Source organism: Caloenas nicobarica, chromosome 2 (genome assembly GCF_036013445.1).
Source record: "Caloenas nicobarica isolate bCalNic1 chromosome 2, bCalNic1.hap1, whole genome shotgun sequence".
Lineage (NCBI taxonomy): Eukaryota > Metazoa > Chordata > Aves > Columbiformes > Columbidae > Caloenas > Caloenas nicobarica.
Genome location: NC_088246.1, coordinates 103,903,885 through 103,921,894, shown reverse-complemented (window position 1 = coordinate 103,921,894; position 18,010 = coordinate 103,903,885). Strand labels below are relative to the sequence as shown.

At 38.7% G+C, this 18,010-nt stretch overlaps 1 protein-coding gene across 1 annotated transcript in view; it reads left to right on the top strand.

Moving 5' to 3' along the window:
* ZNF407 (zinc finger protein 407) overlaps positions 1–18,010 on the top strand; it is a 352,047-nt gene that overhangs the window by 210,579 nt on the left and 123,458 nt on the right. Inside the window, exons 6-7 of the mRNA XM_065629772.1 lie at positions 1,591–1,674; positions 10,722–10,842. Coding sequence (XP_065485844.1) covers positions 1,591–1,674; positions 10,722–10,842 — 205 coding nt within the window. The remainder of the gene's footprint in view (positions 1–1,590; positions 1,675–10,721; positions 10,843–18,010) is intronic.

Sequence of the window (18,010 nt, the reverse complement as noted above, 5' to 3'; positions counted from 1 at the left end):
AAAATGGAGATTAGTATGTGCCAATGGCATTTCCTAGCCTAGCTACCTGGTGGAGGTTAATCAGTGTTTTTATGGTCCTGTTTTAGTGGCGGGGTTCAGGCTGCCTTGGGCACTTGGTAGGAATTGCTTTCCTCCTTGAAGCGCGGGGCCCGGGGACTCCTGCCTGTGGGGAGATGGGGTTCCCCTGGAACCCCCATGGAGCCCATGGTGGGAGAGCCAGCTGGTCCCTGTGGTGCTCCCCGGGGAGCTCCCGCTCACGAGATGGTCTCTTGCTTCTATATTAATGGCATCCGAAGTTAAACCGAGGCTCGGCGCTTTTCCGGAAAGTCTGCGGATCAGTGTGCCTTGTTATGTGGGAATAAACAATGTGGAGGTTTCCATCCCTCTGTCTTCATGGGAGGACTTGGTAATTTGACATCCGACCTCTTAACCCAGCCGTCTTTTGTAGAAACTGGATTTCCTTCCCCACAGGGAAGAATTTGAAGGAAACTGTTAGTTTCAATGAATTCAGCATCATTGCCCCACCAGCCCCCTCTCTGCTGTGTTACTGCAAAATAAGACAACTTGCCTTCAAATGACTAATGCGATCCTTTAAAAAAAAGAAAAATTAAAATTTCAGTGTTTTCTGAGGTTATTGAGTGTAGATCTGAGGTCAGTGCTATTAATACATAATGACTTCCTTGTGGCCTTCATGGACTGAGATTGCTGTTGCTGTTAGTACATACTGAGTAAAAATATTGCTGTGAAATGATAGGCTGTATTTATAGACAACGGGGCAAAATCCTAACTTCTATTAAAAAAAACCCAAACAACAAACTAAAAAAAGAGAACATTTACACACTTTTAATGGGTATTGAGCTTGCCAAAATCTCTTGAATTGGTCCAGAGGTTTGGAATGAAGAATTATCATTTGAAGACGAACAATACAAGTTCTGCTGCAATTTCAGTAGCAATCCCCAGACTTGTTTTCTTTATGTCATGAAAACTGTAGAAACATAAACAGTGCTGAATTGCCACTGGTACTGAATAACGTGGCTTTTATTGTTGCCTGGCTCTTCTGTATATACAAGTGAATAATTTAATACTTATTAATAAATAGAAGGTAACTGAAGATGACTGTGATCTAGTCTGTTGAAAATTTCTCAGTATCCTTAATTTGTTAGTAAATTCAATATATTTTATTTAAGCAGAATCATATATACAGTATATTAACTTTTTTTCCAGGCAATCTTTACTCAGCACAGAAAGGCCAGATGTATGGGAATTGTAAAAAATCAGGATATGCATAAAAACTGTTCAAGTGCATAAAGCAGCCCCATCTGGAAGACATCTAACAGAAATGAAGTTGTACAAAACCATTCCATTGATAATAAAGCTAATTTTTATGGGTCTGACAAGTATGTAATTATGTTCAGTGGTGCTTTTCAGATTTTATCACAGTCAATAAACCGCAGTGGTAATTTCATTCCCATTTGACATATTTACATGGAAACATTTGATTGGAGGAATTAGTAACCCTGAAAGCCTTGATAGATATGTTTTAATGATCTGTGACCTCCGCAGTCCCTCATCTGTTTATTGTTGCAACAGGCGAGAAGTCGTTCCTCTGTGACCTCTGTGGCTTTGCCGGCGGGACACGTCATGCCCTCACCAAGCACCGGCGGCAGCACACAGGTCAGTAAAGCTGTCTTTGCTCTCTGCTGTGTTTTCTCCGGCGAGGGAAGTCCCTCCACGCCGGGGAGGAACGCAAGTCAAATAGAACGTTTTAGCACAAATAACGCGTCGGCTCATTGTTTGCTTGGCTTTTTTTCTCGTTTTTTTGTGAAATCGGTGTGCCCAAGGTCTGCATCAAATCTGTTAGCTGGGAGTTTGAATAATGGCTCGGGGGGAGGTTGGGGAGTATTTTTGGTGTTTTTTTCTGAAGGAAGTCAAATTCTCAAGACTGGATTTCTTCTTTAAATGAATGCTAAGTCTACTGTTTTTTTCTTCCAAGGCCCAAATAGATTACCTACTGTGAATATTTTGCAAGAGTCTGCTAGAATTGTCCCTGGGTGAAAATTAGAGACTACATATAGATTAATCCATTATTTTGGACTGAGACATGGTTGAAAGCTAGTGTTGTTTCAGTTGCCCTCTTGTAATTTTAAGATAGTTGGTAATTAATAGGTACAACTTTAAGAGTTACCACATGGTTAGCATGTAAAGCAGGAATTCTCACCCAGAATTAGTAAAGCTTTCCTACCACCTGGTTATAAAAATTTAATATCGGATAAAATTAAATTGGTTCTTAGTTTCAGAAGACCAGAAAAAGCGTAAGCATTAAACATTTATTAATACATTTTACCTTAATTGTGCTTTTTAGTAGTTTCTTGTATGTGTTTGATTATTTGAATAGATTTTGTTCAAACAGACGCAGAAGTGTTGCCGCTTAAGCCACTGTAGCTTTTGTTTTACAGACTACCATGAGAGTAATGTAACATCATCAGGAGTTGCTGTGTGAGTTAAGTGACCATTGTCTAATGTACAGTGGAAAGAAATGGCTAACAAATGAGAAGCTGCAGTTGTTACATCATGAATTTTCCATGGATTTTGTAAAGGAACCTCAGTGGGAGATTTTATTATGTCCCTAAATAAACTAATCTGGATTCAGGACATACACCATCTAAGTGCGTAATTTCCTGAAGAGCAGCTACTCTCTTTCTTGAGAGCCCGAAGCCATTCTTCCCACCCAGTTTTCAGCTTATTAAAGCAACCGCATTTGGAGGAGAGTCTGATGCTTTCAAAACTGTAGAGTTTTCAGTGCCCGTCAGACAATATATCGAAGTGGGTAAGCTCTAAAACAAAACCCAAAAACCGCAGGGCCAAATTTTACTTGCAAGTCTAACTAGTAATAATACTTCCAGAATTTTTCTTCTGATAATGAGGAAAATACACTTTGTGAGAGTACTGCCACGTTAATTAAATATAATAAGCTCTCTTAGTGTTACACTCTCTGAATGATAACAGGAGCGATTGCAACTACTGGAATGGAAGTTGTGTGCTGCAGTTGTAACTGTTTCCATTTTTCTGGAGCTCTGGAGGATTGTCACTTGTTGGCTGAAGTTCACATGTGGGCTAAATGTGAAAATTATTTTTTTTTCCTTTAGCAGAAATAAATCATTGTTATCAATAGGATGGGAACTACCTTTTGTTTTTTATTGGCATGCTATGTGGCACAGTGGGATCATGCATATGTCTAGGACTCACAGTCAGCGCAGCCACACAAATGGTAAACAATCATTTCAGAACAGAAAAGTGGAAGAAATGCATATTCTTGTCTTTACCCTTCTTGTCTTTACCTATTATGTGAGTACAGATCTGGTGTCTCAGAAATGTGAGCCCTTACAATGGGTTATATGTTAAATTTTTGTATCATTAGGCCACAAGCTGATAGAAAAAATATTTCCTGGTTTATGTTCAAAATGAGGCTGAAAATATGGTATGTTCCCAGTGAAAAACTGCCCATGTTTTCGATGGCATTTTGCCCTTCGTTTGCCAGTATGGTAGAGACTTTTGTGCTATGATCACAGGGATTCACAGGTTATAGATCATGAAGCTTGCATCTAGCAGGCATAACTTTATGTTTTATGTCAGGACTGGAGGCTCGTTATTACTTTGCTATTAACTTTATACTATACAGGACAGCATCTCAGAGGCAGAAGGATCTATCTTTTTGGCATTTATCTGCCTCTGTGGCACAAACAATCAGAGATGATTCTTTAGCAGAAAAATTATCTGTAACTTCTGTTTGTTTCAAGGAGAATGACACAATCCACCTTTGCCTGCATTGTTGCACTTACATGGTTCCCCTTGTATTTTTATCCAGTGCACAACTTCATCTCAGTCGTTAGCTGCATGCACTCCTCTTTGTACCTGTATTTTTCCTTCTGTGTCCCCAGTTGGCACAATTTTCCCAGAGCAGAATGCCAAAGCAAATTACAATCAGTTCTGAAAGGGATAGGTATCAAAAATAGTCTAAATGGCTTAAATAATTCCCTACTGTAATACAAGCTGTCTAGGGGGCTGACACAGAACATCTTCCAATCCAAGATTTACTTCTATCACCTGTCAGAGACCCTTGATTCAAGGGCAAATGAGCAAATCCTCACATGTAGTTGAGGAGTCTTAACCGGCTTAACAAGCCTCCTCTCGTCCCAGCCTCAAGGCCTGAGGTGTCCTGACACCCCAGAGAAATGTTCAGCTGCTGATAGATGTTTGACACAGGAGAGGGCTGTCGGCACGACCAGCCACTTAGACTGTTGATGCTCTTGATTCCGATATTTCTTACTCTGTTCTGCTCTTGTTAGCTGAGATTATTTTATGTAACTGGAGAAATAGCTTTACCTTGTGAAAGATGCATTTTCTTGGGAAGTATTACAGGGAGTATAAAGTATAACTTGGTGTCAATAAGGCTGGCAAAATCTGAGCCTCAGTCACCCATGGAGCAAGCTGTAGGGACTAGTTCGGTACATAGGATGTTGTCCCTGGAAGCTATGTTTTTGTTTTTTAAATGAAAGGAAGTACAGGAATGTTATTAAACTGAAAGAAAAAGGTCTTGGTTTTAAGACTTGAAAAATATTTGTACTGAATTTATTTGCAAACATGATGCATCTCCATACAGATTTTCTTGTTAGAGGCTTTCTCAACTGTAAAGCAGAACTGCAAAGTAGAAAAAAATAATTTTGACCTATCAAAAGATCCCTGGTGTTTCACCAGTTGATGTTTTTGTTCTCTGTTAAATATGTTATCTCCTTAATGACTGGCCTGGTCCTGTTAGAAGCACACACTTCAAACACAGAATAAGCTAAGTCTTTGGCTGATTTTGTCCTGGTATAATGTTTTATGATCTGAATGCATCTTTATATAGTCTGCGAGAATTAGTCTATGAAATTGTGCAAGATTTTCACCGGCTATGTAAATATCAGTGGCCTGACCTTTGATTTTTTAAACTGAAGCAGTGGCAACTTCAAAAATGGTCCAGAGTTTGACCAGAATTTTATCACACTGTAAAAAATACTTACATCTCTATCGAATGCTTTACAGTGGACACTTGTGGTGGCCTAGGCTGTGGGCAGAAACTGCCTAAAGAAACTTAGACCATTTGCAATATCAGCTGGTGCTATGTGGTAAATAAAGGAGAGCTTGCAGTGCTGCAAGAACGGATATACTGTAGTTCTGTTCCTCAACGTGACTAGAAGGAGGTTTTTTTCATCTTTTGAGTCATCCCGAAACAATTTTTTAAATTCATGTTTTGCCTGAGTAAGAAAATCTGCCAGAAGATAGGAAGATAAAGTTCCAAATTTTAGTATTGGCTGAATTTAGAATTAGTTGAATTTCACAAAGAATTTAAGCTGTTATCTGAATTTTATAAGCAAGAGTAAATAACCTCTAAATCAGCCACCAAAACCACACGCACACACATTAAAGAAAAGTATAATATCAATGTTATTTAAATATTTTGTCTTAATCATGATCAACTAGGAAATTGCATAAGAGGGAAAAAAAAATCAAGGCTAATTATTTCTGACGTGAAATGAAAACATGAAAACAGTTTATTATTTTTATTTTTTTTAATGTTCTTGTTGTTATTGTTCTACTCTCCGCTTTTATTTGTTTAGCTTTTGATACCACTCTAGTTTTCTCTTCTTATATGTTTCCCAGTAAACTTCCATTTAGTGTTGTAGTAGCTGGCTCACTCCAGCAGTGCTGATCCATCCCAGTCTGTGTTCTCTTGTGTGAAATTCCCTTTTCACTGTTGATTAGTACTCCTGCAAATCACAAAAAACCCATCCTTTGCTTCTCGTGTGTTGGTTGTGGTGGAATCTTCCAGGGCGTCATAGAAGTACGTTACAGTAGTAGAGCGTTAGAGGGTAAGTACACACCTAGTGGGCACAGCAGTTCTATGAGAGTCACCCTGAACCTATGGGGCTGCTTAAAGAAGATTGTGTCTTAGTTCAAATATTTTCATGAATTTTTGAAGATGGTAGCTCATATCATACAGATCACTGTTTGTATGATTGCTTCTGCTCACTCGTTTCAATCTTGCGCTTTTCGAGACATTTATAGGTCAATGTAATAAAGAAAGAAAATTTAATAATGTATGTGTTTTTATCCAGATGAGTGACTCACTTTGTGTTTCTATTTCTCATGTGAACTGCTCTTTGACTTTAATGTGTAGTTACACTACTCAGCGTTGAATTTAATGTATAATGTAGCCTCTTCCCTTCAACTTCCCCACCACAGCTTAAAAAAATCATAATGTTGAATACCACAGAAAATGTCGCACAGTAAGAAAACTTACTGCTCTTTTTCAGCAAGAGGAGAGGTGAAATTTGGAGAGGATCTGTGTTGTTTTTCCTTTTCCATTTATGCCAACATTTGCAGCAGAGTATGGAACTCGATTATAGCAAACCTTTGGCCAGAAATGACACCAAAAACCTGGGTATCATAAAACTTTCTTTCTACTTAAGAGAAACTGTCTAGTGAAACAGTTTTCTTCCCATTTCTGAGCATACAAATGTCAATCATTTTTTGCTATGGAAGAGCAACCCTATGGTATCTACAGGTTTTCTCTTAAGGAAACAAGAGATCAAGGATGAACTTGTTTTTATATGTCTTATATGCAAAAAACTTGAACAGACGAAAAGTAAACAGAATTTACTTCAATATACTTCAGGCTTCATTAGCAAGCCTGTAAGTGCCTCTCCAGGGAACAGCCTTAACAAACACGAGAAATAGCCGGAAATAAGAAGAAAAATCCTGTAACATGTAAGAAAATGGCTGTGTTTTGTGGTCTGCTCGTTCCTTAGGTCAAATGAAACTTACAGGAATCTCATGCACAACACATCATGTGAAGGGTAAACAGCAATCGTTTCCTATTGAAACAACCCCAGTAAGATTTCTTCCATCTTACTAAGATTCTGATTAATCGCACAAGACTTGTGAATCGATGGCACCATTTGATTTTCATTTTTTACTTCATTTATGTGAAAGCTGGATACTCAGTAGCACATTCATGTAAATGCTGTATATAATCTATAGGTAGAAATTGTCTTGGATGGTCACGATTATAAATAAAAAATGCACTTTGTCATCCACAAATCAACAACATACTGTGTTATTTCATTTTTCCTTTAAAAACTACAAGTTAAGTACATAACTGCACAGAGAAATTTATGATTGCAGCAAGGTATGCTCTATGTCCTAAAAAGCTCATCATAAAAGACAGAGAACTCGAAAGAGGTAATATCAGAGAAAAGAGGAAGAAAAAGAAAGGTGTAATTTGGGAGAGGCTGGAAGCTAAGATAGATGCTAAAAGAAGTCAGTGCAGAATTTGGAGAGGCAAGAGGAAAAAGAAAGCCTTGGTCTGTTAATCCTTAAGCTTAATAACTGCTTTTGTACTGACCGATGCTCCCCATGATCTGACCTTTTTTTATTGGGTGCTTTCCTAAACTTTGATTGTTGGAGCTGAAATTTTCCATGTCAGGTGACTTAATTGGTGCACTTCAGAAGTTCCAAAAAAGCAAAACCTTTTCTTCTTTCGTGATCCTGTGGCTAGGATACATAGCTTTTAAAAAGTGCTTGTGGTAAAAACAAAATAAAAAACCCAAAAGATAGTGGGTCCTTGATCTTGGATTATCCTTCCTTTTTTCCCTCCACAGAGCTTTTGACCATTGGGGTATTTTGGGGCACACATCCTTCTTTTTTTGTGGGTTTTCTTACTGGTAAAGTTAGAGACAGTGAGGCACGGACAAGTCTTCCATAATCATAAGGTGTGTGGGGGTTGTGTTTTTGTTTGGTTTTGTTTTGGTGTTTGCTCGTTTTTGTTGTTTGTGGTTTGATTTTGTGTTTTGTTTGTTTATATTTTACCTTTAATCTTTAAATATGTAGCGTTTGTCCTTACACATTTTTGGATACGTTATTTTACAGTTATTACAGCGTTGCTTAAAAAATACTGTCAGTATTGCTTTTTTGATTTGTGTTATTTTAATTTTGTATGAATTAGATTCTTGACTGGGGGTGAGGGACAGTCCTCCTGGAATATTTAATAGCAGCTTGTATAAAAATAAAATTGAGTTTATTGCCTGAAATGTCTAGGGACAAGAAGGGGGGAAAGAAAATTGGGACACAAAGACTGATAAAGAGCATTCTGGTCCAAAGATAAGGAAGACAAAATACACTTAAATTAGTAGGTCTGTGGAGAACTTAAATAAATAAATGAAAGTACTGCTGCTACAGCTAATATACTCTTCAACACTCCCCAACCCAAAGAAATACATAGTCTTCTTTTAGATTTTTTCGACTATACTTTTCAACCTGCTTAATTTTCCATAAAAACAGATACTTTTTCCCCTGTGCAGTTGCTAAGAATTACAGGCCACGTTAGGCCGTCTTTTTTCCTCCCAGTTTAGTTGGCTTTTGTTGTGTGGTGCTGCTGTGATGTATTTTCTGTCAGGTGAGATTTACACATAGTCCACTTGACAGGAGCAGTTAGCCACAAGGATTTTCTAAGGAGAAACTTCCTGGAGCAGCAGGCGAGGATTATAATTTTTCTTTTGGTCACGATGGGATCTGAGAGCCCTCCTGGCTTCCACGGAACCTGGCTGGTCTGTCAGCCCCACCGGCCCTTCCCCAGCACAGCAGCAGACCTTTATCTGATCCATCCTCCCCTGAATGCCAAACTAAAAATCTCTTTTCAGGTCAAATCTCTTTTTTTTTTTTACAACAGGGCGAGCTGGCAATGTTCTACTGCATTTTAAATGAAAGCAGTTAAAATAAGTATGTATGTTATCTGAAATACCTGTGGCTTTACTACTTAGGCTTGAAAATGTTGCTATCTTCTTTAATACTAGAAGATAAAATAAGTCAGGCACAGGAAATCTTCGGTTCAAGAGCAGGTTACGTTGCTAGGGAGTCGATGGCCTCCCAAAGAGTTTAATTGAAGCAACAGCCAGTACCATTCCAGCTGCTGGGAGAGTCGGCTTCTCCAGAGCAAAGAGTCAGTGTCTGACAAGAAAACCCCATTTGGGGCAGGAAAGACATATTTTCTAGCAGTCTCAATTTGTCCAGCATAGAGGCTTCCGCATTGTGTCCTGCCCCTTCACCTTTCCTCGTCCCATGAAACAATAAATGAAAAATAGTGGCTGCGATTCTCTCCAGCAGCTGCTAAAAGCAATTATTCCCTCTCTTTATGGAACCTTCAGAAGCTGCCCTGTTGTCCTTCCATACAACGGTGCAAGATTTTCAGGCCTGAGGACCTTGCATTTCTTCTTCCCTTGGGAGGCAAAAAACCCCAGCTGTCTTCAAGAATGGAAAATGCAGATTTCTCTCTCTTCTCAGAATTTTGCAAAGTCTCTTTGGAAGTCTTCAGTGTCTCATGCTTTAAGCAGGCTTGAAATATCTAGCTTGGAGGCATGGCCAATTTTGCTAGTGATGTGTCTTCTGCTGGTGGTGTGTCTCCTGTCAGTCTGAAAAACTGAAAATTGTACCTGCTAAGAGGCTTAGCATTCCATTTTGAAACTGCCTCTTCTAGAGCTCTGAACAGTCTACAAGGTAGGTGTCTATCCCTAGCAGTTTTATTGGGACTTCTTAAGTTAGGGATGTTAAATCTTTGGGATAAATACTTCTGAAGGCTGGCACAATGTAGTCACAATCACCTAAGTTAGGAGCTGCCTTTTATCTTCTGTGTACAAAGCCCCCCCGCCCCGTTTCCTCCCTAAATGGCAATTACATGTGCCTGGAAGCCACACAGAATAATTCTGGAGCAACTCGTTGGAAAAATGGGATGCAGGTGTCTTTGCTAAGTGCCACGGTATGCATATCTGCCATGAGATTTTGCCTTAGTGTCTTCTAAGGGGTGGACCCCTCCACTGGAAGAAGTACTTTTTTTCACATAATAATTTATAAGCTAGAGACTTTTCTCTTTCTTCAGTTAGTAGTCCTCTAAAAATTTTCAGTGCAGTTGCACAATTCAACAGAGATTAAATTTTACTCTTATGAAAATATTCTTGTCCCAGTCTAGGTTTGGTGTTCGTTTTTTTTTTTTTCCTTTTCATAAACCTTTCAAGTCTTTCTGCTGAAATTGGCCCACTGTTTAGAAAAGATTCACAAGAGCAGAAGGACAGCAGGCAGGAGAGGAGGAATAGAGCATTGAGTTCTGGGTCTTATTCTCAGTCCTGGTTTATGTTTATTATTTAATGGATAGGACAAAAAATCCAAAACCAAAGGCACTTTCCTCCCGGAGATGTTAATTTCTGAGCAGGCACTGAATACAAGCTGCAGACCGATTTCTCACCTTCTGTCTCCAACAGTATCGCTTTCAGGGCTATTCATGGGTCCAACTTCAACAGAAGGTGTAGGGTGAGAGGAGTGCCTGTCACCTGGTGATAACATTTTTATGAAATAAGGCCCAGTAACACGGTTACCCTATGTCAGTGCAGTTCTTTCAACTCCTTTTTGCTGCTGCGTAACACCACATGGGAAGTCAGCTGAAATGTACATGTCATAGTGAGAATAGTATTTTGTAATTAATGCATTGTATTTGGAAGTTTGTTTTGTATTTGCGGTTGTTTATGTATACATGGACTAAAATCTGCCTCAAGAGATTTGACGTAAATTTAGACTTATCTTCATTTTCTGTTGATGAAAACTGATAATGCATATCTTCTCTTGTCATCTTCTAGGAGAGAAACCATTCAAATGTGACGAGTGTAACTTCGCTTCCACAACACAATCGCATCTGACACGACATAAGCGTGTCCATACTGGAGAAAAGCCTTACAGATGTCCCTGGTGTGACTATAGGTAATGAGTCATTAACTAAAGCATGATGAGAGAAGGGTTAAGGTGATCAGACGAGGTTCATTTGAAGTCACCAATAAAAATATATTGCCATTAAAACACCATCAGGGCAGCAGTAATTGCATATTAAATTAGGAGCTAAATTTAAAAACTTAGTCTTCAGTATTTAGGTATTACTTTATAAAGAAAAACAAATGATGGGAAACCTTTTAGTGGTAACACTGCAGTGCTAATGTTGAGTGTTTGTTTCACAGCTGCTCTAGTGTCTGTTAGAATTCTCCATGGTGAGGCTGCTTATCTGCATCGCCTTTTCAAATCAGTTGCAGTTTTGAAATTTTTCTCGGTTGATTTGCAACCATTTCACCAAGAAAGGAAAAGTCTCCTAAAAGGCTTAGCAGCCTAAATACTCACCAGACACTTATTAGAATGGGAAGCAACTGGAGCCAGTTACAGTGCTGCAGAATCTTGTTTTCCTTCTCCTTGCCAGCCAGGGTGGTGTGACGACAGTAGGGTCGGTTGCATGGCAAATTCGCCCGTGTTGCACCACTATAACCCATCCCGTTTGGGCAGTAGAGTAAATTCTCAACAATCACATTGAATGGACAGTTAAGATTACTTGTGGTGCTCATCCCATGTGTCTTATGTTCAGTATAGACTACTTATTAAATGATTTCATATTGCTTCTTAAATTATTCTTTTCTTGAACATACTTCTTCTACAATCTTGACTACTTTTAATACCATGTAGTGAGGTGGCTAATCTATATGTACTATAAAGGAACCCATAGAAGTTATTAATGAGTAATTTGCAAGAGTTGCTGTTCAAAAAGTTTTTTAAAAATCAGTATTATATTTGATGAATGGCATAAGATTCTGTAATTAGATGTAGGTGCTGTGATGCATGCATGCAAGAAGAGAAAGTTAAACATTTGAGAACACCACTATAACACTTTTTATTTTCTTTTAATGCTGAGCATACAACTGTAATGTTCTTTTAGTATAAGTTTGAATATAGTTTCGTAAAACAGGATTATATAACAAAACCTCGCCGTTCTCATAATACCTGGTTTCACTGGAGTTATGAGCTACTTTAGAGCGAGCTCATGTACGGAAAGCTCCTGCAGTCGTCAAGCAGTTTCCGTACAAAAGTTTTTGTTGCGTTGGTTTGTGCCTGTGGAGCAAATGTTCTGTGAACTCTTCTGTATTGAGCACCCATTAAATTAGTGCCTAGAACTGCAGAGAGCTGAATTTTATAACATCGAGGAGGCCTTCAGTTTCTGTGCTGCTACCTTAAGGGTCCCCCTGTTTGTGGTGGGTTTTTATTTTATTTTTAATAGAAGTGTTTCTGTCAGCTTCAGTAAGTCATCTAAGAAAGAGGGGTTGGTTTTGCGTTTGTCAGAGTGTTTGCGTTAAAAAGTCTGTACTGAGTGAAGTAACAGCATATAAGCGATAGTGTGACATGATGTGCTGCAATGGAGGTAAACGGAGTCCTGTCTGTGATGCCACGAGTTTGAGGAGGCTCAGTCATGGGGTCATCCACTTTAATGAACCATCCCGATTGGAAGGAATAGACTTATTACAGAACTAGGTAATTAGAGGTGAGTCACAGTGGGTTTGAGCTCCTGGCTTGAAGACCCTGGAGCCTGAGAGCGCTGTAGATGTGAATCAGTTTGCAGTTTGGGGTTTGTTACACGCACGCGATGAGTGGATACAGTTCCCTCGCTCAGTATGACAAAATTCATAACTTTAATCCTCTATTTAGTGAAGGCAGGAGATTGTTTTCCTTTGGATGGACAGTTTTCTCTATGGGAATGAAATTTCAAGGAATGACAAGTTTTCTACTAGTATTTTATTATATTGCAGGTTATTAGAGAAGAAGCAAGCATAACTTATTTTATCAGGATTAACAAGAAATCTCTGAGCATCCCCTGCCTGTATCTTATTGAAAAATAAATGTTTCATGGTAATAGTTAGTTAGTTTCCATCCCTTGCAGGCCAATTTTGACCTAATCTTTGGAGACTGATCTCAACAGATACCAGCTGATGAAGCTTTGATTCTGCAGGAAATTTGTTCTGAGCTCAGCTGAAAAGCATCTGGCAGGGATGCAGGAGTCAGAGCGGTGCTGCTGCTGCGAGTTCAGGGAGGCACTCGATGTAGCTGCAGAGGAGCCAGTACTAGAGGGGCTGCTCTATTTATTAGCCCAGCAGTCCTGCTTGTGCCTGCCAGTTTCCACAGTCCTGGGATATTAGCCAGCCTTGTTGGCAAGTGTATTTTTTACTCCCTATCCACCTCTCTTTTTTTTTTTCCCCTCTTTTTTAAGGGAATCACATGTTGCCTCCTTGTCAACTCACCCAGTACTGTGTCTTTTCATGGAAAGGTATCAGCAACTCTGTCAATGTCTGTTGCACTAGTTGTGCGGACTGTCTGTACTCTTGTCAGTGTCACCTACAGAAAACGTAAAGTCAAGATCTTAAAATCTGCTGACCTAGTAATAAAATTCACCCCATGTCTAGTGGTCGAGTTCTCACTGCGGTGCTTCAAGCCCTCGCACTCTAAGTTCATCCAGACTGTTTCAGATGTTTCTGTTTAGTGTTGCTTGGCAACTGTAGACTCTTTAATGACCCTTGTAGTTTCAGTGAGGTGAATATTCCTCATTTTGTGTACAGACATGGAGTATTGTTAGTGCTACCATAAAGTCTCCTTTCACCGACAGGCGAAGTGATCTCTCTGTTCTATAAAGTAGCTTGAGACACTCGAATTAAAAGAGTATCTAAATACAAAGTATTTTAATTATTCCTGTTCAGCTCATCAGTGCTCAGCGGGTTCTTAGAGATCCCCGATTTCAAGTTTTTCCAGTTCCTCAGGAGGAAGTTGTGAGCAATCGTGCTGCAAAAACTCTTGCCAGTCTAGTGACTTAAAAGGCAAGCTAACCCTGGCTAGAAGTACAGAAAGAAACTAATCTGAATTTAGGAAGTGTTATGAAAATCTGGATCACCTGTGGCTGGACAGGCACCTAGAACTATTTCTTTTTTTGCTTAGCGGCAAAAACTGAAGTGAAATAGGCTGTAAGATACTATGGGGAAAAGATTGATTTTGGCTGCATGGAACAGAAAAGGGAATTTGTTCCCTATATAACGCACAGCATGAGAAATGATTTTTTTAGCTAGAAGACATGAATAGATGTGGTTTTCTGAAGTGAATAATAAAAACACTAGCATTTTTAGCTCACAAACTGTACATTCTCAATAGTATGTATATTCCCAAAAAGGGAGATTCTGCTCTTTTTATTTTACCAAGTTGCTTTTAAAATCTGTGTTTACCGTTGGACTTAAATATTCTTACAGAAATGTTACCTTCCATCTCTACTTTTTGTACTGTGACCGCTTGATATTTATTTTTTGTCTCATTTTTTGGATATTGATAACAAAGAAATAAACATCTGCTTTTCTATATAGCAGTATGTGACTTCTGGTAATGATTATAATTTGAATTTGTTTTCAGTCTAGTTTTAAAAATCTGATTCCTTTTGAAGGAAGAAAAATGTAATATATATCTTCATAAATATAAAAATTTGCCTGTTAAATGTTTTGGTTATAATTTTTCACATTTGTGTTTTAAATTTAGGTTTGCCCTATTTAGATAAAAATATGCACAATTTTCCTTTGCATTTACTTTTCCAAATCACACAGCATGTCTCTCCATTCTCAAGTCAGTGTGTTTTGTCATACAAAAATATTCATTCACTCCTAATTAACGTTCAACTTAATTTTATAATGCAGAATTGGTCTCATAGGGCCTTACACCAGCATTATGCATGCAATGCTTATTTTATATTTCTTAGTCATTTAAAAAAGACGCATTATGTGGCCGAACTTTTCAGATCACACAATCCTAGAGCTATCCTGACAGCAACACTGTTTGCATTTGGGAATGGGCTCAGTAGGTGGTGAAAAGCCGTGTAACCTCCTGAACCCGAACAACGCCTGGGAACTTCACCTGATTTCTAAATCTCTTGCTGGTACAGTCTGTGGCCAGACTTTAAAAATCTGCAACATGTTTAGGCACCTGAATTTAACATGATTTCAGAAGTGCTAAATTCCCATAAGTCAGATGATGTCAATGGAAGGTGCAGACATACAGCATTTTCAAAGTCTGAACTGGTTTTGTGCATGTGTCTTAAGTAAAGAATTGGGAATCTCATTTAAGTCGTATCTCAGGCTTTAAATTCGACTCCCGTTGGTACTGGCATTCCATGTAACTATCACAGCTACTCAGGCAAGTAAGAATTTATGTTCATGGTGTGTGTGAGGAGGATGTTTCAGTACAAAATGGATCTGGATTACATTGTTTTGTGGCAAGGGCACAAAAGGCAGAGCCCTGCTTTTCTCACAGTCAAATTTGTTGGAGTTCAGGGCTCAGGAGGAGCACTGGCATAGTTTTGTGATACAGAAACAATATTGCTGCAAGTTGGACTGTGAGAGTGTGGGACGGGTATAATGTCAATGTACTTCCCCGTGTTGTAATTAAACAAAATGACTCTTATTTCCCTGGGATTCCGCTGTATGGTTCATTTCGCATAGAGTACCTGTGGCGGTGAGGGGAAGGAGGGAACGGAGCGCAGCATCCAGGACATTGGTGATGGTTCACAGCCATAGATAAGAGGGTTTAGAAGCTGGGTAAAACAAACAGCCAGACCAGCAAAACGGCATTCATTCTGTAAATGCACCTTCCTATAAAGTAGACGACTTGTGAAGGATGTCTTACAAGACCGAGAATAAATAGCATACATTTTTAATATAATTATGTAAACTAAAATAAATATTTTACATTTATTATGCATAATAAAATAATTAGACAACATTCTGTAAGGGATTATGGCATCTGAAGTTCCAACTGCAGAAGGATTCATTGCATATATTCAGCAGCAGCGGCAGCGTGACTTCGGGGGAGTGATTCCACAGGGGCTACTTTTCTTTTTTTGGACAGCATCCCTAGGGAGTTCCTATTTCCCTCTGACTTATAGTATCTGTTCATAGGTTGTAAAGACCAGTTTATAATACACTCCAGGATTTGTACCTAAGTCATAAGTAAGTGTTTCCTCTCTGTTTGTTTCGGTGGATTTAATAACCTTTAGTTGTCTTGGTATGAGTGCATCAGCTCTGCTCTGTTCCCTGGTTATATCAAGGATGACTAGGGACTACTTTAAATGCGGAGGTACCCGTATGTATTTATTCATGGCAAAACTGAAAGGCTGTTAAGGCAACTTCTACATAAAATGATGAAACAGTGTATTTATCATTAAAATGTTAACATTAATATGCTCTTTGTAACCAGTGAAATTTAATATGCATGTACAGGAAATAACTAGGTTGCACAACTGTATGGAACATTAGGCTGATGAGGACTCCGAGTGGCAACCACCACTGCGCTATGGTAATACACTTGTGATATATATCACAAAGGCAGAATTAGGCAAAAAAAGTGCTTATACTTTGTACTAATAAGCAATTGCGAAGGACAATAATGCGTGCGTGTAATAGAACAAACTGGGCCTTCAGGAAGCACTTAAGCTTCTGTTGTGATCAGCAGCAGGAGTTGAGGGTTTCCAGTGCTTTGTGCTGGCAGACTTATAAACAAATGAAGATACAAGTTTAGAGAGAAATTCCGTCAGTGCATGGGCATAGTTCCCAGATGCAAACTCCTCGAATATTATCCAGCCCTTAGTTTTTAATAAACATTCAGATAAAATATTTGGTAATATTTCTATTTATCTGGAATAAAATATGCTATAACTTTTTAAGTCTGTAAAAGAAAAAGAATCTGAAATAAAATTTAGATGTAGCCATAAAAGCAGTTTAATTTTTCTGGTGAATAGGTCATACAAAACAATGGTTACTTTTATTACCTTTATGTTGTTTCTGTTGCTTAATAAAACTTTTTATATTCACCTAAGCTATAGCAAATAGTTCATATGTTAAACTCAGAATAATAAATATGAAATGTGATAGTGCAAAATACAGATCAGCTATCATGTTAGCCAAGAGACTTCAGATGTAGTTCCCAACATTCAGAAACGTGTAGAACCAGAGAGCACACAAATGCTGATATGGCCCTGGCTGGGAGAAGTGTGCACTGTCTGTGCTGACTTGAGAAATCCTGCTCTGCACTCTTTGAAGAATCATGTTGGGCGCAGCATACGAAAGAACTTAAATTCCCTCTCTCACGACTCTCCCCATCCTCACTGCCAGATGCCAGTGTCACTGCATGGACTGCTTAAGAGAATGTGTGCTTATTAGAAAACAGGATTGTTTCTTACAGAAAGACACATATGTGCATGCACACAAATAGATTGGTGTATGTAGACTTGCTGACTACAGTCCACAATGAAATTGCCCTGTTAAGAGGCTCTTGCACAGCATGCGCTAGTATAGTCACTTTATGAAGTCCTTTGCTTTCTGTATTTTTAATTATTGGCATAGTAAACACACTCTACTTAGTTGAAGGGTAAAGCAGATTTCTATTTATTTTAATGAATAATACTTATGCCTTATGAAATCCATCAATAATTCTGTGAGTATTGGTAACCCAAGCTTCTGTTGTTGTTTTTTTCTTATTTCTATTTATTTACTCGTTCATTCCTGTTTTCCTATTTTTTTCCTGTGGCCACTCTACATAAGAGGTATTAAAAATTGCCTTTTTTATTCAATGAACCTGTGATTCTCATGCCAACCCTGAACCACCAGATTTGGGACTTCAAGGATCCGCACAAGTATCTTTAAACCAGTGATGTAATTACAAGCATTGATAATAATATTCTAGCCTCATTTTGGATTGAGTTTTGAAGAACAACTTTTAAGTGATGTATTTGAGCCTAAATTGTGAAATTACTTGGGAGTGACCACTGAGTTTAATCCTACTGAGACATGCAGCCAGTTTGATATCAATGTGAACATCCCTGTGTAGTTTTAACTTCTGACAGCTGCTCTGTGCTGCAGCCTGTTGTGATCTCAGTGCAGTGCTCTATCAGTTTGTTCACGCTTTAAGTTCTGCAAAGACATTCTCGGGTTCCTGATTCCTTTTAGTAGTTGCAATCTCCTCTTGCTATTCAATTCGGGCTTTTGTTCCTAAACTTTTCTTCTTACGCAGCCTCTGCCCTGCCGTACCGCTGCTC